This window comes from Zingiber officinale, chromosome 11A (genome assembly GCF_018446385.1).
Source record: "Zingiber officinale cultivar Zhangliang chromosome 11A, Zo_v1.1, whole genome shotgun sequence".
Taxonomy (NCBI): Eukaryota; Viridiplantae; Streptophyta; class Magnoliopsida; order Zingiberales; family Zingiberaceae; genus Zingiber; species Zingiber officinale.
The window spans coordinates 93,630,056-93,653,514 of record NC_056006.1 but is presented as its reverse complement, the minus strand read 5'-3'; the positions used below and the strand labels follow the sequence as shown (position 1 = coordinate 93,653,514).

The 23,459-nt window shown below is 39.8% G+C and overlaps 1 protein-coding gene and 1 pseudogene across 3 annotated transcripts; both read left to right on the top strand.

Annotated features, from left to right (window-relative positions):
• Positions 1-709: 709 nt before the first annotated feature.
• On the top strand, positions 710-5,559 carry LOC122031751 (disease resistance protein RGA2-like). 3 transcript variants are annotated; one of them, XM_042590878.1, is made up of 3 exons: positions 710-2,295; positions 2,416-5,102; positions 5,222-5,559. In XM_042590878.1, the coding sequence occupies exons 1-2, from the start codon at positions 846-848 to the stop codon at positions 4,875-4,877; spliced, it is 3,912 nt and encodes a 1,303-aa protein (XP_042446812.1). In that variant the 5' UTR covers positions 710-845; the 3' UTR covers positions 4,878-5,102; positions 5,222-5,559. The 3 variants fall into 3 exon arrangements, with proteins under 3 accessions (XP_042446812.1, XP_042446811.1, XP_042446810.1); XM_042590877.1 differs by having other exon boundaries at positions 710-5,102; positions 5,305-5,559; XM_042590876.1 differs by having other exon boundaries at positions 710-5,102.
• LOC122031594 lies at positions 5,466-7,302 on the top strand (annotated as a pseudogene).
• Positions 7,303-23,459: the final 16,157 nt, after the last annotated feature.

Genomic DNA, 23,459 nt, shown 5'->3' with positions numbered 1-23,459 from the left:
ACGTGGGCACGATATGGAATGATATCGGGCGCGTTGGGGCGATATGATTCATGTCGAACGTGAACTTTATCTGATTCTTTGATTTTGCTTGTTAACATTTATAATAAGCGAAATAAATAATGGACATCATATTTGGACTCCTTGCAATTTTAGAAATACACGAGGCGAAATGGGTGCGATCGAGCTTTCAGGTCGATCGGTGGGTTTGGTCAAACCCGCTAATGGACTTGAGAAATTCAAATATGATGTCCATTATTTATTTTGGCTTCTTCAAATGTATTAAAATGTGATTAAAGATTGACTAATGTTATTCCTATATTCTGCCGACAGAGGAGAGAGAGAAGTGAGAGAAATATAATGAAGAAAAAAAAAATAATAGAAAAAATCAAATTATCAGGAGGGTAAAATAGGAAATATTTTTGAAAAAATACGCTCTTTGATAAATATCAAAGTAGTGTATGCCTTTTGGTAAATTCAGATTTTTAAATGCGCCCTTTGGTAAATTACCGTATTTACTATATCAACTCGTAATCCGCTCACAACGTATCGTATCACCTGTGAAGAAAAAGAATATTTATTTTGTTTAATTTTATATAGATAAAAATGTATAAAAAAATAATCCACACCTTTCGTTTATTATTTTGTCTGAACACATAAAGAATATGCAATTTAATCTTTTCCTTGGATCCCCGACAATTCTCTATTTCTTAATCCAGAAAAGTCCGTAAGGAATAATGGCTCTCTTGCAGTCAACGGAATAGCAGATATCTCTTTTTGTTGCTCCTCCTGTCTTGTGAATTGGGGATCGGTTTCGTGAAATAAGGCTCCGTTCTAAAATATATCCAATGGAGGGTGCAGCAGCACTAGCAGTCGGAGGATGGCTAGCCAAGCCTGTCATCAGGATGCTTGTCGACAGGGTGTCCACATCGTCGCTGAGAGGAAAGCTGCACGGCCTTCAGGACGATGACTTGCAGAAGCTACAAAGATCTCTGCTTAACATCCACACGATCGTCGACAAGGCAGGGATGAGATGGAGCAGGGACGCAAGGTTAGTCGAGATGACGAAGCAACTCCAAGATGCCGCTTACGACGCCGAAGACTTCCTCGATGACCTGACGTTCCATGACATGAAGCAAAAGATTGAAGAAGAGGCAAGTCACATGGCTAGTAACCGCATTTCTAGAGCTATTAGGAACGCCAAAGCTAAATTGTTCAGTGATTCTGTCAAAAGACTGAACAAGATTCAGAAAAAGTTGGATGATATTTATGCTGATATGGAGAAAATGTGCCAATCATTACAAGTGGATGCATCTGATGTGCAATATCAATCTGATTTGGCGTCGGCCACACGAGAAACAAGCTCTTTCTTGATCAGCAACGTGCTTGGCAGAGAGGAAGAACAAAAGAGAATAATAGAGCTATTACTAAGATCAACAGACGAGTCAGCATCAGCAAGTGACAAGGGCAGTAGCTTCTCGGTCATACCTCTTGTCGGAATAGGAGGTGTTGGGAAGACTACTCTAGCTCAGCTTGTTTACAAGGATAAAGAGATTCAGAACCATTTCGCCCTCAAGATTTGGATTTGTGTGTCCGAGAATTTTAATGTGCAAAGACTCACCAAGGAGATGATCGAGTCTGTAACCAAGACTGAACTTTCTTCGCAAATGAAGTTAGATGTTCTCCAAAACATTCTAAAAGAGAAAATTGCTTCTAAGATGGTTCTGTTAGTCCTCGACGATGTATGGAATGAAGAAGAGGAGGAGTGGAGAAAGTTGTGTGCGCCATTCATGTATGCTGCTGCAGGAAGCAAGGTCATAATGACAACTCGGAGCAAGAGCATTGCTGACAAAATTGGTACAGTGGAGGCGATTGTTCTTGGCGATTTAGATGAAATATCTTTTTGGGAGCTGTTCAAGCAATGCGCATTTGGTTCTTCCAAACCTGAGGAACACCCAGCACTTGTGGAAATTGGGAGAAGTATAGCTTCGAAATTGAAGGGCTTGCCACTAGCAGCAAAAACAGTGGGAAACTTGTTAGGATCCAACATGAACCCAGACCACTGGAGAAGTATAATGAAGAGCGAGGTGTGGGAATTGCAACAGAATAATAAGAATGATATTATTCCAGTCCTACAACTGAGCTATCAATATCTTAGTGCACCTCTCAAGCGGTGTTTTGCCTTCTGTTCTCTCTTTCAAAAGGATTACAAGTTTTCTGAAATTGAATTAACAAGAATGTGGATGGCCGAAGGGTTCGTTGTAGCTCAAGGAAATCAAAGAATAGAAGATGTAGCAAGTAAGTACTTGCATGAGTTGGTCAACATGTCTTTGTTTCAACAAGAAACATCATCATCATCGGAGCATTATTTCGTGATGCATGACCTCATACATGATCTAACACAGTCGGTTTATGTAGACGAAACAAGTAGGATGGATAATGGCAAGTCCAATAAGATATCAACCACCCTCCGTCATCTAGCAGTTGAAACAGAGTTCGTAGAGACAAAAGAATTGAGGTCTAGATTCAAGAAATTGCATTCTCTATTCTGCCAACATCTAAAGTCACTACCCCTTGACTTTATTGAAAAATTAAGAAGCATTCGTGTATTGGTTTTGTATGATTGTGGCTTGCAGATGCTGCCTACGAGTGTTGGTGAATTGGTACATCTCCGGTACCTGGACATTGCTTACAATGAAATGGAAGAATTGCCTGAATCACTGTGTGAACTCTACAATTTGCAAACACTGACAGCAAGCTACAATTCACTAATCTCTCTTCCAGAAGATATAAGTCAGCTGGTTTTCTTGAGGCATCTTGATGTTGAAAATCAAATAGTTGTAAAGATAAAAATGATAGGGAGGCTAACCTCTCTGCAAGAATTGTCTGAATTCCAAGTGCGAAAGGAAGTTGGATTCATGATCACAGAGCTAAGTGGTTTGCAGCAGCTTCATGGAAAACTCAAAATTACTAATTTGGAGAATGTTGAAAGTAAAGAAGAGGCTGAAAAGGCTCAAATGAAGAACAAAGAGTACCTTAATGCTCTAGAGTTGGAATGGGGATTTGATCACAAGTTGGATGATAACAAGTTAGTTGCCATGGAAAACGTACTTGAAGGACTCCAACCACATGAGTCGCTAAAACAATTAAAGATCAGAAGGTATTGTGGTGCCAGATCACCCAGCTGGATGAAAAAGGAGGAATTATCCAACTTGGAAAGACTTGAGTTGAGTTACTGTGAGAGTTGGAAAGATATTTCCTGCACTGCATTGCTGCCGCACCTCAAGGTCTTCCACATAGATCAGAGCATGTGGTTCTCGAAATCATGTTTTGAGGTATGTGGTTCTAGAGAGAGCAAATTATTTCCTATGCTAGAAGAGTTACAGCTGAGGAACATGAATGCATCGGAAGAATTGCCCAATCTTGGACGATTTCCTTGTCTGAGGGTTATTCGAATGACAGAAATAAAGTCATTGAAACACATTGATTTTGCAGCATCTGGTGCCATAGAAAATTCCTTGTTTCCTATGCTAGAAGAGTTGGAGTTGAGAGGCATGCCTGCGTTGGAAGAGATCTCCAATCTAGGACATTTTCCACGTCTCAAGGTTCTTCACATGATGCGAATGAGGTTATTGAAACACATTGATTTTGCAGCATCCTGTGCCATAGAAAATTCCTTGTTTCCTATGCTAGAAGTGTTGGAGTTGAGAGACATGCACGCGTTGGAAAAGTTGTCCACTCTAGGACATTTTCCACGTCTCAGGGTTCTTCACATGATAAGAACATGGTCATTGAAACACATTGTTTTTGCAGCATCTGGTGCCATAGAAAATTCCTTGTTTCCTATGCTAGAAGAGTTGGATTTGAGATACATGCCTGCGTTGGAAGAGTTCTCCAGTCGAGGACATTTTCCACGTCTCAGGGTTCTTGGCATGGTAGCAATGCCGTTGTTGAAACACATTGGTTTTGCATCAGTTCATGCCACAGAAAATGATCTGTTCCCTGCGCTAGAAGTGCTAGAGCTGATGGACTTACCAGTTTTAGAGGAGCTCCCTGATCTTGGTTCACTTCCATGTCTCAAGTCTTTTCACATGAGAAGGATGTCTATGTTAAAACATATTGATTTTGCTTTCTACGGTGCTACAAAAAAGGTAATACTTCCAAAGGTGGAGACGCTAGTATTGGATGACCTGGAGGCACTCGAGGAGCTTCCTAGTAATCTCGGACGACTTCCATGTCTTAAGGTTCTTAAGATTGTAAAGATATCAGCAGTGAAACAGATAGCCCATGGGTTCTTTAGCACTGAAGTTATATCCAAGTGTTTTCTTAGCTTGGAAAGTCTCTGGATCAGCGACTTGCCGGCATGTGAAAGGTGGTGTTGGATTGGCGGCAGCGAGCTATTTCCAAGCTTACAAAAACTTACTATCTATGAATGCCCTAAGCTCGAGAGGTTGCCTCCTCTCCCTCCTTCGCTTAGATATTTATCACTACGAGAAGTTGGGTTAACAGAGCTGCCAAGCCTACAGGAACTAGAAACAAATGGAAGCGGAGACAATCAAACGACCTCATCTCTCTCAGACTTACGAATCATTGAGTGCAACAATTTGACAAGCTTTGAAGAAGGGTTGCTGTCGCAGAATCTATCAAATATTAAAGACATTTATGTAGCAGGATGTAATGAACTCATGTGGATGCCTCTCAAGAGATTTGAAAACTTCACTTCGCTCAAGGAATTACAGATAAAAGCTTGTCCCAAGCTTAGCCTGACACAAGAAGAGGAAGCCGCCCTCCTTCCTCCCTCATTCAAAGTTTTCATATTGAACGACTGTGGCGATCTCAACAAATTGTGGCTTGGCCATCCCTACCGCTCGACCTTCTGACTTTCTTCCTCCAACCGATCCTCACCGTCCATCTTCAATGTCACACAAATTTTCTTGGTTCAGATCACATAATATTCTTGGGACCTTCTTCCTCGCTTAAAAACCTGGTTATTGTCGTTTGTGAGTTGTGGCTGCGAACCTCTCCGACCAAACTCCGAAGCCCCGCCTCCGCCGTCGATACCGAAACCCTAACGTAGGCGGGCTAGTGCTTCCTAGGAACAATTGGTGAGATATTCACACTCTTTGCTCGTTTCATCGATACTTCTCATCTCTCCGTTGCTGTTATCGTCCATCGCTTCGATCCATTTCGAACCAAGAAGTGTTTTTTTTTTTTTCGTTTGCAGATTCCATCTTATTTTGTCATGGCACATTTGAGGTTTTCTCCCATTGCGATCGATCGTCTTTGAATTTGCTTAGGAGATTACAGGTATGTGTCGGATCTATGGAGGAAGAAACAATCGGAGCGGTTCTTGTAGCGGGATCAGGTGGTGGGAGTATCGCCAGCTACCGTCGATTCATCTTCTCTGAATTTGCTTAGGAGACTACTAGTATGTGTCTGAGCTATGGAGGAAGAAACAATCGGATGTGATGCGGTTCTTGTATGCCACCCACCATCCATCGTTCGTGTCACCTGATCGACCCGTCCCGACAAGGTTCGGCGACTCGGTTACAAAACCAAGCAGGTAACGTTGAAAAAAGAAGCTTGTTTCTATTTGAGTTTACTGAATATCAAAATGTCACTCGACTTTTGTTTGTTCGTTGAGCATAAATGATGGAACTCCCTGTGTAATTTTGTGATCTTATTCTTCTTTTTCATTCCAGTAATCAGACATTAAGAATAACTGTGACTATGGTAATTACAAGAAAAAGATTAGGAATTCTGCTACCATTCTTGATCCTGTTTTGTGATCTTGTTAGAGTGTTCCTAACGCCAAAACTAATTTGTCCAGTGACTGTCAAAAAAAGTTGGATGATATTTATGATGATACGAAGGAAATGTGCCAATTATTACAAATGGATGCATCTGGTGGGCAATATCAATCTGATTCGGCGTCCGTCACATGAGAAACAAGCCCTTTCTTGATCTGCAAAGTGCTTGGCAGAGAGAAAGAACAAAAGAGAATAATAGAGCTATTACTAAGATCAACAGACGAGTCAGCATCAGCAAGTGACAGCGGCAGTGGCTTCTCTGTCATACCTCTTGTTGGAATAGAAGGTGTCGGGAAGACTACTCTGGCTCAGCTTGCTTACAAACACGAAGAGATTCAAAACCATTTCGCCCTCAAGATTTGGATTTGTGTGTCCGACAATTTTAATGTGCAAAGACTCACCAAGGAGATCATTGAGTTTGTAACCAAGACTCAACATTCTTCGCAAATGAAGTTAGCTGTTCTCCAAAACATTCTAAAAAAGGAAATTGCATCTAAAAGGATTCTATTAGTCCTCGACGATGTATGGAATGAAGACGAGGAGGAGTGGAGAAAGTTGTGTGCTCCATTCGAGGATGCTGCTGCAGGAAGTAAGGTCATAGTGACAACTCGGAGCAAGAGCATTGCTGACAAAATTGGTACAGTGAGGCGATTGTTCTTGGCGATTTAGATAAAATATCATTTTGGGAGCTGTTCAAGAAATGTGCATTTGGTCCTTCCAAACCTGAGGAGCACCCAGAACTTGAGGAAATCGGGAGAATTATAGCTTCAAAGTTGAAGGGCTTGCCACTAGCAGCAAAAACAGTGGGAAACTTGTTAGGATCCAACATGAACCCACACTACTGGAGAAGTATAATGAAGAGCGAGGTATGGGAATTGCAACAGAATAAAAATGATATTATTCCAGTACTACAACTGAGCTATCAATATCTTAGTGCACCTCTCAAGTGGTGTTTTGTCTTCGATCTGTTCTCTCTTTCAAAAGAATCACGAGTGTTCTGAAATTGAGTTAACAAGAATGTGGATGGCCGAAGAGTTCGTTGTAGCTCAAGGAAATCAGAGGATGGAAGATGTAGCAAGTAAGTACTTTCATGAGTTGATCAACATGTCTTTGTTTCAAACATTGTGGGGGAATTATTACGTGATGCATGACCTTATACATGATCTAACACAGTCGGTTTCTATGGACAAAACAAGTAGGATGACTGATGGCAAGTCCAATAAGATATCAACCACCCTCCGTCATCTAGCAGTTAAACAGAGTTCATAGAGACAAAGGAATTGAGGTCTAGAATCAAGAACATTCTCTATTATGCCAACATCTAAAGTCACCACCCCTTGACTTTATTAAAAAAATTAAGAAGCATTCGTGTATTGGTTTCGTCTCATTATGGCTTGTTGATGCTGCCTACGAGTGTTGTTGTATTGGTACATCTCCGGTATCTCGACATTTCTTACAATTTATTAACTGAATTGATACAAAATCAGTTCCTATATATTCGTCTATTCTCCTAATTATATAAAAGTTCTCAAATATCAATTTAATCAAATATATTAAGATCAATAATTTTTTTAACATGAATATATCTGAAAAATCTAATCCGTATTAAAAAATAATAGTTCTCAATATATTATGTCAAATTGATGAATGAGGGCGTTTATAGAATCAGAAGATTTATATGAACACATAGAAAATGATTTAATGTGATTCCGAGTTCTCTAAGTTCATCTACTGGTTTCAGACATATTTATATTTATATTTTTTTTTTCAAATCTATGACAAATCTTAGATTCATCCCAGAATTTGCGACGAATCCATGGATTCGTTGCAGAATTGTTAAAAATTTTTTAAAAGTGTCCCAAATGGCAGATGGATTTAAAGAGTTCATAATGATATGAAATCAGTTTCTATGTGTTCATACAGTTCTTCTAATTATATAAATGTCTTCAAATATCAATTTGATCCAATATATTGAGATAATAATTTTTTAATATGAATGTGCACAAAAAAATATAATCTGTGTTTTAAAAAATCACTGCTCTCAATATATTTGGTCAAATTTATGTTTGAAAATATTTATATAATCAGGAGAACTAGACGAACACACAGAAATTAATTTCATATTATTATGTAATCTCTAGGTCCATCTATCATTTCGGATATATTTATTTTTAATTTTTAATTTATTTTCCAATCTCCGATGAATATGTGGATTTATCTTAGAATAGTCAATATTTGTTTAAAAAAAATAAATTCTTTCGAAACCGGTTGATGAACCTAGAGAGCTCAGAATGATATGAAACAAATTCCTATTTTTTTTTTCTAATTCTCCTAATTATATAAATATCCTCAAATATCAATTTAACCTAATCTATTAAGAGCAGTGATTTTTTTAATATCAAAATGACTCTAAGATATTCAATCAATAATTCTTTTTGATATTTTTACTAAGTTATCAGTCCATTAAAGTCCATATAATTAACTTAGATATGGAAAAAATATATATTACATCAAATTGATGTTTGAGAATATTTATATAATAAGGAGAACTACACAAACACATAGGAACTGCTTTCATGTTATTCCAAACTCTCTTAGTCAATTAACTTGTTTTAGAAAATTTATTTTTTTAAAAAAATATTGACCATTATTTAATGAATCCATGGATTCATCGCATAATTAGAGACGAATCCATAGATTCATCATACAATAGTCAATATTCATGAACACAACCATTCTGATTTAAGATTATCTCTTTTTATGGTTTTCCTATATCAAGAAAAGCTGCATTTTGATTTAAGATAGCTCATACTCTATATTCATGAACACAACCATCATTTTGGTTTCCTGGATAAATGATGCTGATGAAGTTGATTTTGGTTCTTGAGACTCTCTTGGTGGTTCTTTGGATGGTTGAAGAAGAATGCTGAGGAGAAGGATAAGAAGCCGCCCAGAAGGGCTGCTGCCGATGATTCTGCTCTCACTAATATGGCAGGAGAAGATGAAGGTGAGGAAGATAAATGAAGAAAATGAAGATGAGGAGGACAAGATGGAAGAAGAACTATTCAACAGCTGAATCGGATTGTGAAACAAAAATAGCTGTACAACAAGTTCTTGCTGGCCCAAGATCTAGAACCAAACTTGTGAAGGAAACAACCAAGAAATAGAGAACAATATAGAGTAACCTATAGCAAGTAGAGGAATTTTACTAATATGAAAAACTCTAAAAACCCCCAATCTTGAATTACACCCATGAAGCATAAAAAGAGGACAAGTCTACCTTGAAAAACTAAGTCCACTTTATGGAAAGAGAGCCTAATAATATCTGCTATCTAATTGACAGCTAATAATAATCATTTCCAATAAAAATCAGCTTTAATAACTTAACACTCCCCCTTTAAAGTGATTTTTGAAACCAATCCACTACAACAAAATACAACATTAGAGACGGAATTAGAGACGGAAATATAGTTCCGTCTCTAATTAGAGACGGAAATATAGTTCCGTCTCTGATTAGAGACGGAAATATAGTTCCGTCTCTGATTAGAGACAGAACTATAATTCCGTCTCTATTTTGGCCATTTTTAATTAAAAAAAATGAATCTGTAAAGTTTAGCGACGGAAATAAATTATCCGTCTCTAAATAGAGACGGACATTTTGATTCCGTCTCTAATTAGGAACTAAATATCGCTATTTAGTAGCAAATTAAGCCCCATCATAAATGGATTAGAGACGGAACTATTAGTTCCGTCTCTAAATAGAGACGGAACTATTAGTTCCGTCTCTAAATAGCGACGGAACTAATAGTTTCGTCGCTATGTTCGCGATTTAGGACAGAACCCTCTTCTCCTCGCGATTTAGGGTAGAACACTCTTCTCCTCTGTGCTCCCTCGCTCATCTCCTTCTCCTCTCTGTAGATCGCAGCGCATCTCCGCATACCGCAGCCCTTTCATCTCCTCTCCGCAGCGGCTCCTTCCAAGTTATGTCTCGGTAAATTCTGTCTCGCCTCCTTCCCTCACAGTGGCTCGCCTCCTTCTCTCGCAGCGGCTCGCCTCCTTCCCTCAAGGCGAGTGATTAAAGTTTTTAGTCTTTTTTTTGCTAGCTTTTGATTTATGACCAATGTTTTCTTTCTTTTTTGGTATTCTGTTTGATGTGCTCAAATATGCTGATATCCGTGAGCTTCTTGTTTTTTTTTTAACCTTTTTGAGAAAGAAAGATTGATAAAATATAAATATTTTATGAAACACTTTATATAGGTGTTTTTCTATCGATAATAATCCTGTGGCATTTTTAATAATTTAAGTTTCATTTTGAATAATACAAATATACATTCCCTTCTGCAACATTTTATATGAGCTTGAATGTGGTGATTGTGATCATTCTGGCCAACAAACATCAGGATAATTAGCACAAAACAAAAAGGGAACTAGTTATTGTCTGTAAATTGAAAAAAACTTTAAAAGTGGAAAGAGAGAGAGATAGAGAAAGTTGATAGATGGCCATATATTAGAATACTAACTCATAAATAAATAAAACTTCAAGACCAAGCTAAGAAAAGGTATGGAGTAAGGTACCCATAAAATTTGTTTAAAGTACCAGCATTGTTAGCAGAAAAATCATGACAACAGTTTTGCCTTATACCTGTTCCTTCTCCATAATGCCCCTCACTTGCTATATGAGGTGAAGGTTGAGTGAACTGAGAATTCCTCTTCGTCACAGCACAAGGTGATCTAAAATGTCTAATCCAGGGATTTGCAGATAAAGTTTTAGAACCAATCTCAAGCTGTGCATTCTTCTTGCCCTTATTGTAGACAAGGCTCTCCTTATATAATACCTTGAACTGCAGAGTTAAAAGGTCGTGCTTTATCAAAAAGATGAAGTGTAAAATATCAAACAAAATAATAATTAAATAATAGGGTTATTTGATAAATAATCTTATTGGATTTTATGAAAAATTTTAGAAATTTTCTGGGAATTAACTGGAGATCGTATGATGAAATTAAGGGGATAAATTTGTAAACTTGGTAAAAGTCGTTTAGATATCCTAATTAAATTAGGAGTTGATTGATTAAATTAACCTAAAGTTAGTTAATTAAAGTATAGGTATAAAAATATAACCTAGGTTCCTTTGCTTTTCATTCACGCCGATTTTCCCCATCTCTCCCGAGCTCGCACCGCAGCCTCCGCCCTTCTCTCCCTCTCGCGATCCACCGCACTCCAGCCGGTAATTCCCTTTCCCCTCTTGAGTTTTCGGACGCCGCCAGTCTCCTCCTCACGCGAGCAAGCCACAGCCACCGGCCTCTCCTTCTCTCTCGAGTCACAGCTGCAGCCTCACCGCACGCGAGCACCACAGCGCCGCCCTTCTTGTGCCCTAACGCCGGCCATCATGTGCTCCTATCGGGAGACACTGGTATCTGGTGGTGTTGGTTGTCGCCTATGGCCTTGATCCAGCCGGCCATTGCTGCCCCTTCCTCCCGATCCATCGCCGACAGCCGACCCTTCCTCAGCCCTAGCGCCGGCCGCCCGATCCACTACCACCTCCGACCACGACGAGAGCTGGCCAGCAGGTACATCCTGTATTGGTATAAACTCCATGAAGTAAGGGGTAGATGCTTAGATTTATGGTGATTGTCGAGTATGATTGGTTGAATGAGCTGCGAATCGAAATTTCTATTTTTTTCCTTGCTCTGCCCTATGCCTCCTCTAAAGTTTCTGCAACGGATTTGGGAATTGATGATTGAAATTGGGTTACCTGGATTCTTCTTGATGATTAAAGTTTCTGCCCTATCTTGATTAGTTCGTGTAGATGGCAAAAAATTGGATTTGGGAAAGGGTTTATTTGAGGTAACTTGTTTTTAAATTGATGAGATGACGATCCTGGAGTTTTGGTTTGTTCTCCCCGGAGTCCTCTTGCGTTTTCTGGATTTAGAAGTGGCATTGTTTGAAATGAATTATTTTAGTGTTGTTTCCGCATGTGTTGGCTGTTGTAATCCTAGATAGAATCGAAGTGTTTTTAAATGGTTGTCATTGTGTTTTACCACTAGTGTTGGTTATGAAGTTCTGGACAGATTCGAAGGGATAGGATTTAGTGTGGTTAGGTGGATGTGTCTACAATGTTTTCTTAAGAAACTTAAGTTAGGTTCGAATTTAGTTTATTGTTGCTTATGAGATTAGCTTAATTGTACAGTATATGATTTGCAGGACGTTGATTTGAGACGGGCGTCTCGACGTGAGATTGGTTTATCATGATCTATCTTTAGAGGCGGGTACTTCTTGCTTTGTTTTCTTTTAGTACTTTGACCTTAGTGCATGAATTATTTTGGATAAGGACTGTTTACCTTGACTCCACTCTTACTTTCCTGTGCTTGATACTTCCACTCAAAATCTTTGAGTTACTCGTTTTTATATCCATACAGTCTCTTGTTGTTGTCCATGATCAGTAGCAGATACTAGATACCATGTTTGTATGTTTTGACTGTGGTTTATTTATGTACTAAATTGAGCATGCTGGCTTCAAGTAGCATACCTGTTTCTGCTTATATATGATGACTGTTGCATTGTTCGCACCATGTCATTGCATGCATGCCGCATCCTCGGCCACTCGAGAAAGTGGTAGCTGGAGTTGATGCTGCTTGTCCTGTCGTGCCGCACTCGGCCATTCATGTGAGTGGTAGCTGGGGTACGAGCAGCAGGGACCCCATCGCAGATGTAGCTAGTTAGCTACTATGCAACTGTCCCCTCGGCTACTCGTGTGAGTGGTAGCTGGAGTGGTGTATAGTCTATCACTGACCCGGCCTCTCGACCATACAGGGGTCATGGTACAGAGAGGTGGGCGGGAGTGATCATCCGTGCATACGCTGTTGTTATTATATTTGTTTTGGCTGCTGCTGTCTATATATGCTATTATTGCTTACTTACTGCTGTTGTTCATATATGCTGATATGCTTACTTGTGTTGAGATATATTCTTGTTGTAGATGTCTAGTCATTGAAAATTGGTATATACCTTGCTTATTACCTCTGTAGTTATGAGCAGTACTGTAGCAAATTAGTACTAGTTCTAACCTACTATACCTAGCCTAGGATATGGTTTCAGGTATGAGCATTTGTTTTGATTCTATTTTAGTATATGCTATTTCCTTTCTGAGACTGTATACTTTTGGCTCACTTTCTAGTTGTACGTTATATTCATGCACTATCTTTCTATACCCGCTGAGTCCCTGTACTCACCACCTCGCAAATTGGTTTTCTTTCGCCAGGGAGCAGTAGATGATTCATGGATGCTTGGAGAGTCCCAGCTGCCAGTCCCACGACACACTCGAGGATAGTTTCTTTTTCTGGTTTTGGTTGCTAACGCTATTTATGTTTTGGTTTTGTGAACTTGGTATTGTATGCTTCGATATGGATTTTGGAGTCTAGTCTGGTGGTTGCAGGTAATTTAGTTAGTGACTTTGTCGGTCATACATTTGTTTTCTTTTTGTGATTTCCGCTGCGTTTACATCTAGCCGTGTAGGCTGAGTATTTATCGTTCTGTCTTCCGCTGTGTGTGTCTCTATTTTGTTCCAGTCGTTTAGGCTGATGGTTATAGATGATGGTTATGTGTTATTTCATTTTTGTCCAGCGAGTTGACTGAGTATATTAAACTGCGTGTTATGTTGTTTCTATTTGTGCATATATTCCAGCCGAGTGTGGCTAATGTATATTTTATATATAGTAATGTTTCAGATTGTCATCCGTACAGGGGAGATGCTGCCGAAATTTCTTCGGACAGAGACTCCTTTGGGGGCGTGACATGAACATTAAAAAATACAAAATGGAAAGGGATTTAGGTTCAATGAAAATAATTTTTTTTACAACCTGACCAGATTTCAGATCAGTTTCATTTTTTTCATATTGTCCACAAGAACCTCTGTGTGTGTTCATCCTCGATATCCCACCATAAAATGCCTTAGAATTGTATTCCCCGTTGTGTAGCTCATTAACAAAAGAAGATTCAATGGAATTCAGAAATAATGTATGTTTTTCATCTGTCCATCCTTTTGTTATATGGCATCCATCCCGCAGCTCGCCTCCTTCCTTCTCGGTAATCTATTGAATTGAGTTTACTTGTTAGACGGATTTGGTGTCATTTTGTAGCTCCTTCCGCCCTGATCTTCTTCACAAGTTCACAACTTTCTTTTAACTTTCAACTTTGACAAGGAATTACTATCCGATGAAGCGTGAAGCATGATCCATCTTCACAGATTTTGTTATGCATGTTTCAGTAGATGTTTTTATTTATAATTTCTATTGTTGAATTTTGTGAATTCAGAACTCAAGATGAACCCTAGGTAATTTTTCTCTTTCGGACTTCGTTCTCCTCATAATCTGCTTCTGAACTCAAAAGTTTCAAGTCATTAAAAAATTTCGTGTCACAGTGTGAAGACCTCTCTAGTTCAATGTTCTATAGATCTGTTTCTCCCGAACCTTTTGCTTGATAATTTATTCAACAATAAGAAGTGAAAATAGACCTCTCTAGTTCAATGTTCTATAGATCTGTTTCGCCTGAACCTTTTGCTTGATAATTTATTCAACAATAAGAAGTGAAAATTGGATATTTATCTTGATGCAGGTGGAAAAATTTCACTTATTGGTCATTCTACAGGCGGATGGCTTGACTGTCTATACTTCGAAGAATTTGGGATGTCTAACATATCTATGCTGCTAATTCTTGGAACGCCTCACTTGTATGTTTTATTTTTTGCCTTAACACTTTCATAAAGTCGGGTAAATCGTCTTGCTAAATTTAAACACATAATCCATTAGATATTGTTTGCATGGATCTTTTCCCTCAGTTGTTCACTCAAGTGGCAGTATTGAAAGTTATGCAAACCAGTTTCGATGAAAGCAATATAAAATTAAGGATTTAGTAATTTATATGGTTATACTTTGATACTATTTGACTTGGAATTTGGATCCACAGTCCAAGTAGATCAACTTCTTGATGATCAGCAAAGGCTTTGCTTTTTGTGGTTTATCTCCTTTTCATTCCTGTTCTTTGCAATTTCAAAAGCTAGTTTCTAAAGCTAGATTACTAGTTTACTTAGTACCTCAGATCTCTCTTTAATTTCAATGCCTTGCAAAAGTAATAGTTCTAGCAAAGAAGATGCAATGGATCACATTTGTACTGAACACTTGCCTTTTGAAATGTATAATAATCCAATGGAAACAAATGAAGTAATTCAGTTGCAACTAGAGTAATTGTTATATATTTTATATAGTAAAGTTGTTGGATATATCAAATTTATCCAGCAAGTGAATGATGGTTACCTAAGTACACCAGAATAGCAATAGTTCAGTAATTGCTATTTGCAACTAGAGTGGTCAAAGAAATATGAGCAAACAAACATATCAAAATCAATATAATTATATTAAATATTATTTTCTTTGGTCTATCCCTCACACTTTAAACCACCATAAATTCTACTCAAATCAACTTGTTTGCTTATAGAATCTACTGATCGTCATTAAATCTATCCAATTTTCATTTAAAAAAAAAAATACAATTTCATTAGGAATGCTGCATACAGGAAATGTAGCTTGCTTAAACACATACAGCTTAGTCAATCTATGATCTTTTCCTTTGAGGAAAAGTATTATATTTGATATTCTTGTGGCATCAAACAGAATTGACTTGAAATGACTACACAAAACATATTACATTGTGTCACTATTGCAAAATTGGATTGTTAGAAACTGTTAAACTCTGCACACACCACCACTGCTCAAAATGTTGTATTCATGGTATGATTTTTGAATACATTGAATCATATGTGTAGTACCTCAATTATATTAATTGCATGCTTACTAAGTAATCAATCTTATGTTTATTAGGATACAATGTACTTGAACAAAGATTGGATGTACAATAGATTAGAAAATGGATTTATCCAAGATGAATATTTTGCTGGAGTTGAAGAGTTTGTGAACTTTGCGAAGAGTCATCCAGAATGTATGGATGGTGTCATGTTACGTTGTCCGTGTAATCATTTCAAATGTAGAAATAAAGCTTTCCATGATGAGGATACTGTCAAAGTACATCTATGTAAAAAAGGATTTGTTCCAAATTACTACAACTGGTACTGTCATGGAGAGCCTTATTTGTCTCACCGTATTGGAACTTCGGTTGCTTCATCATCAGGCACAACTCCTTTAGGGGAATCATCATCTAATGAGAATGCAATGCAATCAATGGTTTATGATGCTATGAATGTTGTTGATCATTCAAATATAGATGATGTACGAACACATAAAGTTCAGCAAATGTATGACATGTTAAAGGCTAGTGAAAGAGAAGTGTGGGAAGGGATTCCGTCTGGTCATTCCCAATTATCGGCTACTACAAGATTATTGAACATAAAGGCAAAACATCATTTTTCAGAAAGATGTTACGATGACATCTGTTAATTGATGTCTGAGTTACTTTCTGCTGATAACATAATGCCTGATAGCTTCTACAATACAAAAAAATTGGTGAGAGGTTTAGGCTTGCCCGTAGAGAAGATTGATTGTTGCATTAATAATTGCATGATATTTTGGAAAGAAAACAGTGAACTGATTGAATGCAGAATCTGTACTCACCCTCATTATAAGCATAATAGTCGAATACCAGGGAAGAAAAATAAAAATATTTCATGGAAAGTTATGTATTATTTCCCATTAACTGCTAGACTTCAACGCTTGTACGCATCTACTGCAACAGCAAGCTACATGAGGTGGCATCATGAGCATGTGCACGAAGAAGGTATAATGTGTCATCCTTGTGACTCGTCTGCATGGAAACATCTTGATACAACATTTTCTTCATTTGCAATGGAACCACGTAATGTGAGACTCAGACTTTCTGCATATGGATTTCAACCATTTGGTCAGTCTGGACAGCAATATTCATCTTGGCCAGTTATAATAACACCTTACAACTTACCACCATGGATGTGTATGAAAGATGAATTTATGTTCCTTACTGTACTTATTCCAGGGCCGACTAATCCAAAAGAGAAGATTGATATTTTCTTACAACCTTTGATTGCTGAGTTGAATGAATTATGGAATGTAGGGTCAGTGACTTATGATGTTGCAAGCAAAACTAATTTTAGATTGCATGCTGCATTATTATGGACGATCAGTGATTTTCCAGCATACTCAATGTTGTCAGGATGGAGCACGGTTGGTAAATTATCATGCCCACACTGTATGACAAAATTTGATGCATTTTTCATTACTCTGCAGTGGGAAGGTATCTTGGTTTGATAATCATCGTAAATTTTTACCAGTTGATCACCCTTTCAGGCAAAATAAGAAAAATTTCATTAGGAATGTTATAGTCAGAAAACTTCCTCCAACAATCAAGTCAGGTGAAGAAATCCTTGACCAAATAGACAGCTATGTTTTTCTACCAGTAGCTGAGACTAATTCTGATGAGATAAATAAATACATCGTTAGGCAGTGCAAGTGTGGTTGGAAGAAAAAGAGTATTTTTTGGGAGCTACCATATTGGAAGTATCTACTTATTCGGCATAATTTAGATGTAATGCACGTTGAGAAAAATTTCTTTGATAATATTTTTAACACTGTGATGAATGTGCATGGAAAAACTAAAGACACTGCAAAATCACGTGAGGAATTAAAAGAACTAGTTAGCAGACCAGAGTTGCATCAGGATGAAACAACCAATAAATTCCCAAAGGCTTGTTATACATTGGATAAAGACGCTAAACAAGTTTTATGTAATTGGTTGAAAGAAATCAAATTCCCTGATGGGTATGCCTCGAATATGGCTCGATGCGTGGATATGAACAGGTTAAAAATGTTTGGAATGAAGAGTCATGACTGCCATGTATTCATGCAAAGACTTATTCCAGTAGCTTTTCATGACTTACTTCCTCAAAATGTTTGGCAAGCACTCACAGAATTGAGTCTATATTTTAGAGATTTGACTGCAAGGTGTATTATGATGGATGATATGCTTCGACTAGAAACAGACATTCCTCTCATACTATGTAAGCTTGAACGTATTTTTCCACCCAGTTTTTTTGACTCAATGGAACATCTACTAGTACATTTAGCGTACGAGGCACGAATAGCTGGTCCTATTCAGTACAGATGGATGTATCCATTCGAACGGTTTTTAAGGAAATTAAAGAATAATATTCGTAACAAAGCTAGAGTTGAGGGGTCAATCTGTAATGTTTATCTGGTTGAAGAAGCATCCTCATTCTGTTCCTATTATTTTGCTGATAATGTAAAAATCAGACATCGTAAGTGTCCTAGAAATTCAGATGATGCACAGCCTATAGACCCATCTATGCTTTCTATTTTCAAGTTTCCTGGCAAGCCAATGGGAGCATATGTTTCTAGATGGTTAACTCCACAAGAATATCATGTTGCGAGGACATACATACTCTTAAACTGTGATGAAGTCAAACCCTACATAAAGTAAGTTGACTTCTTGAATCAAACATTTCTCAAAAAATAAGTTGTTTCCCGATAGTGTAATTTTCCTAAAATTACCTTATTTTTCAACTTGTATGAACAACAACTACAAGTACAAAATCCATCAATTCGTGCAAGTGAGATAGCTGAAAAGTTAGAGACAGAATTTGCATTATGGTTTCAAATTTATGTAAGTTAGAGGATAATTTTATTTTCTTACATCCATATTAAATTACCAGAGGCTTGTTTTATATTCTACTATTGTTATAGGTGTCTGATCGGAGAATATCTAATGTGCAAGATTCCAGGATAATCAATCTTGCATCTGGACCTCTCCATAAGATAATAGTATACTCTATCTACTATGTTAATGGTTTTAAATTTCACGTGACACAACGGGATTCACGCAGACTAACTTTCAATTCGGGTGTTTGTGTGAAAGGATCTATCAACAACAGTAATTCTGAGTTGGATTATTATGGGAGACTTGAAGAAATCATAGAAGTTGAATATCCTGCTTTACCCATCAAAAGATGTGTGTTATTTAAATGTTCTTGGTATGATCCGACTCCAAGAACAGGTACCAGAATACATCCAAACTATAATTTAGTTGAAGTAAATGCAAACAAAAGCTTCAACAAGTATGAACCTTTCATTTTTGAGGTACAAGAGGGGCAGGTTTTCTATCTTGAATATCCCACGAAGAGGAGAAGAGCTAGTGAATGGTTAGCAGTTTGCCGAACAAAGCCACGCTCTACCATAGAAATGCCAAACTCTATCGTGAACCAAAACCATGATGCATTTCAAAATGATACAATGGAGATATATTCAGTAGATTCTCAGCTTCAATCAACATCTCAATTACTTGTAGATGTTAATGTACCTTATGAGGAGATAGATGATGGAGAAATATCCAGCAGTGAGGAGCTTATTGAACTAACAGAATCTAGTGAGGAGGATCTACAAAATGTTAATGATTAAAATTGTTATATCTTCATATTAAGTATTGTTAAGCTAAATTTTATATCTAAATATTCATGGTTATATCACTTGTCTTACTCTATTAGTCATTATTATTTTTTGATAAAAACTAGTGTGCATGTGTATGTGTTATAATGTAATTCTACAGATATAGACATGTCTGACGCTGGTGGCCAGATTGTTCTACGGATTATCGGGGGTTGGTAAGTATTGGTGTTAATAGTGTTTTTTTTAACATATTTGTTTAATTTTATTTGTTAAATGCAGTTTTACCCCAGATGGTCATAGAGTAGCTGCATATATCACCTCGAAATTTAAAGAGCGATTTAGCCCCGCTAGTACTACATGGAAGCGGGTAGACCCGGATATGAAGCAATTTTATTACGATGAGTTTTTGGTAAGCCATTTTAATTATCATGATTTTATTATGTTTTTTATAATAATTTATGAACATATTATTGTAGAAAAGATATACTTGGGAGACAGGACACGAGGCAGAATTTTATGCTACCTGGAACGCAGCTTGTGCTAAACTATACAAAGACATGTTATACAAAGCAAGACAAAAGGGAATAAAACCATCCTATGTACCTGAGAACATTTGGGATGCATGGCGAGCCATCTGGGCTGCAGATAGATGGCAGGAAAATGCAATGATAGCTCGAGCCAATAGAAAGCGTGAGCTGGCTGGCCCTAGTACCGGAGTGACAAAACATATTGCTGGATCCCGATCGATCGTCGAGCATGCCTTAGACTTGGTGAGTTATCAATTTTAAAATTCTATAAGAGTTTTGTACCTAGAACATATGGCTAGAAATATTTACATTCTTTGATATTCAGGAACATGATTTACAGCGACCTCCTACTTGTTGGGAGATATTTACCAAGACACACAAGTCGAAAGATGGCAACTTTATAGATCGTCGATCGTCGGCATTAGACGTAAGAATCTACACTTGAATATATTTAACTATTAATAATGATTATCTATCATTTTAGTAAATATCTAATAATACTTTTTTTTAATGTAAATAGGAAGAAATTACTACTAGGGTTGCACAGGCGTCTCAGCCTAGTTTAGAGGGAGGTGAGGAGCAGACTTTATCCACTGACCAGATAAATGAAATTTATTATGATGTGGTTGGTGGAAGGAAAAAGACCTCCACCCTCTATGGTCTTGGAGCCCAAGCAAGAGTTGTATATCATCTGGCGATGGCTCCTAGGGCCAGGGGTCGTCCCAGCACATCATCGAGTGCATCCGATTCATCTGCTAGAGTAGACACCTTAGAGCAAGAAAACGCAGATTTGAAGACCCGACTATCAAGCTTGGAGGCAGATTTTTGAGCAAAGCGGCAATCCCGATTGGATCTTGAGAAAATTGGGCGGGATATGCAAGCTGATCCTGTCCGAACGCTGAATCAACGGACGCTGGGCACGTGGCGCTCTCCGAGTCGCTGACGTGGATCTCCGACCGGTCGTACGGTCCTCCGGCGAACCTGCAAGGAAGTAGGGCCGAGAAGGAGTTCCCGGCGACGACCCTCCGACGCTCAAGTCAGACAAAGCTCAACAAGAAAGTGGCTCCAAGAATCGTAGAACGCGTACCTCCGGCGAAAGATGAGGGCCTTTATATAGGGCTGTGGAGAAGCGAGTGTACACATACCGAGGTGTACACGTGTCCTCAGCCCATATCCCAGTAAGGGCCTGTCAGTGAGCTTACCTGACCCTATACTGCTACAGTCCAAGCACGTCTTCGATGGGACAGCGGAACCCTCTGTCGTAAGATTTGGAGTATGGCCTAAACGTAGAACATGCCCGCTGTCAGAAAAAGATATCCCTTGTCCTTTTCCCCTTGCTCCCGGCCGGGCGTCCGGCCGGCCAGCCTCTGCCTTACGTCCGGCCGGACACATATAGTGGTCTACTTGGGGATTCTCGGTAATGTGCTTTGTGGAGTCTGTTAGCAGTATGCTACCTCATGTTTTCGACCGAGCGTGCCCTCCGCTCGGCCCTACGATCCTGTTCCATGAGCGTCGGGGCCCAGCTTCCTGCTGGGGCGCCTTTTGCCATCAGTTAGACACCGGCCGGCCGACCGGGCGATCGACCCACCCTTCTCCGGTCGGCCACATGGCCCTTTGATTTCCTCGTTGCGTTGACTCCCCAGAACAGGGGTCCCATGTTCTTACCGCCGGATCACTTGCCTCCCCTTCAAGTCTAGTCGAAGGAGGCGATTAGTCCGACTGATTGGACTGTGAGTCTAGCCGAGCGGCGCCTTCATGCCATTATCCTCCGCTCGGCCTACCGCAGTGATGGCATTGAGGTTAGTCAACAGCAACATTCCTTGAACCTCCTCGTAATCTGCGCCAATCTTCGACATCAAGGCTGAGCATGCGCTCATTAAATGCTTCGAATGGCTTAATGCCACGTGGCGCACTGTCGTCGGCGGCGTGGTACTTTGATGGGACCGAAGCGGTTCGAAATGAACGGCGCGATGCGCGCTTTGATTCCCGTGACCTGGATCCAACGGTGGAGGACGCCCGGCCTCCACCCTCTAAAATCTTCGTTTTCTCCTCTGTCGCCTCACTCCTTCTTTCGCGTGCCCCCGGTTATCCTTCGCGTTCTATAGCTCCGGCGATCGTGTTCTCCTGCTTCCGTCGATCCTCGGTGTTCTTCCTTCGATCCTCCTTTTTCTCATAAGGTTCTCCCCTTTCTTTCTTGTTTCCGGTGCTTTCTTTACATTTCTTTCCCCAGTTTCGCTCCCAGGGTACTCTTTTTGCTTGTTGTCATCTTTCTTCTACCTTTTTGCCTTTTTGATTTCTTCCGATCGAACCATGGCTAGTTCTTCTCATCCTGAAGACCAGTCCCTAGGCCCCTGGTACACTACCATGTAGTCACGATTCGATCAGCATGACTTTGATATTCTGACCGATAATTTTGAAATCCCCGATGATTTTGAACTTCTTTTAGCCGGTCCCTCCGCTCGGCCACACAAGCCGCCGCGCGGAGCTTTCTGTGTCTTCCGCGACCATTTTACTGCCGGTCTGCATTTCCCTGTACATCCTTTCATTATAGATGTTTGTAACTTTTTCGGTGTTCCGCTCGGCAGTCTAGTACCCAACACCTTTCGCCTTCTCTGTGGGGTTGTTGTTTGGTTCAAAATCCACAACATCCCCCTCCGACCGGACGTCTTCTTTTATTTCTATTACCCCAAGCAGTCCGAGCCGGGCACTTTCATGTTCCAAGCTCGGCCCGGCTTAGTCTTCTTTAATAAACTGTCTTCTTCCAATAAACATTGGAAGGAGTATTTTTTCTATATTCGTATGCCCGATCAGGCCAATTTCCGGACCAAGTGGCAGGTCGACCTACCCCCCACTCCTGAGCTGAAGAAGTTCAAAACCCGACCGGACTACCTCCATGCTGCAAATATGCTAGCCGGTCTACGGCTCGACATCAATAAGCTTCTTCACGAAGGAGTGATGTACATCTTCGGTCTGAGTCCCATACGGACTCCTCTTCCGAGTGGCTTCGGTAAGAATTTTACTTGGGCGTTTGCTTTGATTGCTAACTGATTTTTCTCCTTTCCTTTGCAGCGGACATCGTCATGGAGTCGGTAATGGCCGACATTCTGAAGAGAAAGGCGGCGGTGCTCGAAGCCGCGGCAGCCAAAGAAATGGAAGCGCTTGGTATCCAACCAGTCGGCTCGCATGAAGAAGAGAGCGGGACACATGCCGGGGAGTCGGCCGCTCAGGCTTCTCTCCCAGAGCCAGCGGCTGGGGCAACCATCAGCCAAGAGCCCTCCGCTCGGGGTGACGGCTCAGCTCCGGAAGAAGAGCAGCCTCACCCGAAAAGGCGCCGAGTGGAGACTCCCGTCCGCTCAGCCACGTCTGCTGTTCAACCCTCCGCCCGAGCCAATGCAAGTGCTCGCGGAAAGGCTCCGGAGGTCGAAGCCATTTTGTCTGATCGGACTCCTTCGGAATGGGACGAGCCGGCGGCCCCTATTGAAGTCGTTCCAGTCAGCTCCCTTCCGCCCGCTCCTCAACCAGCCCAGTGTTCGACCATTCGATCTCAGTTTTCGGCGCCGACTTCTGATCCTCTAGCATACCATCACTCTGAAGGGCCCACTAGCTGGGATGTGGGCCGACGCTCGGGCATGCGTCGCATTTATCCCCCTCCGAAATTTGGCCAATAGCCATATGCAGCAGGCCA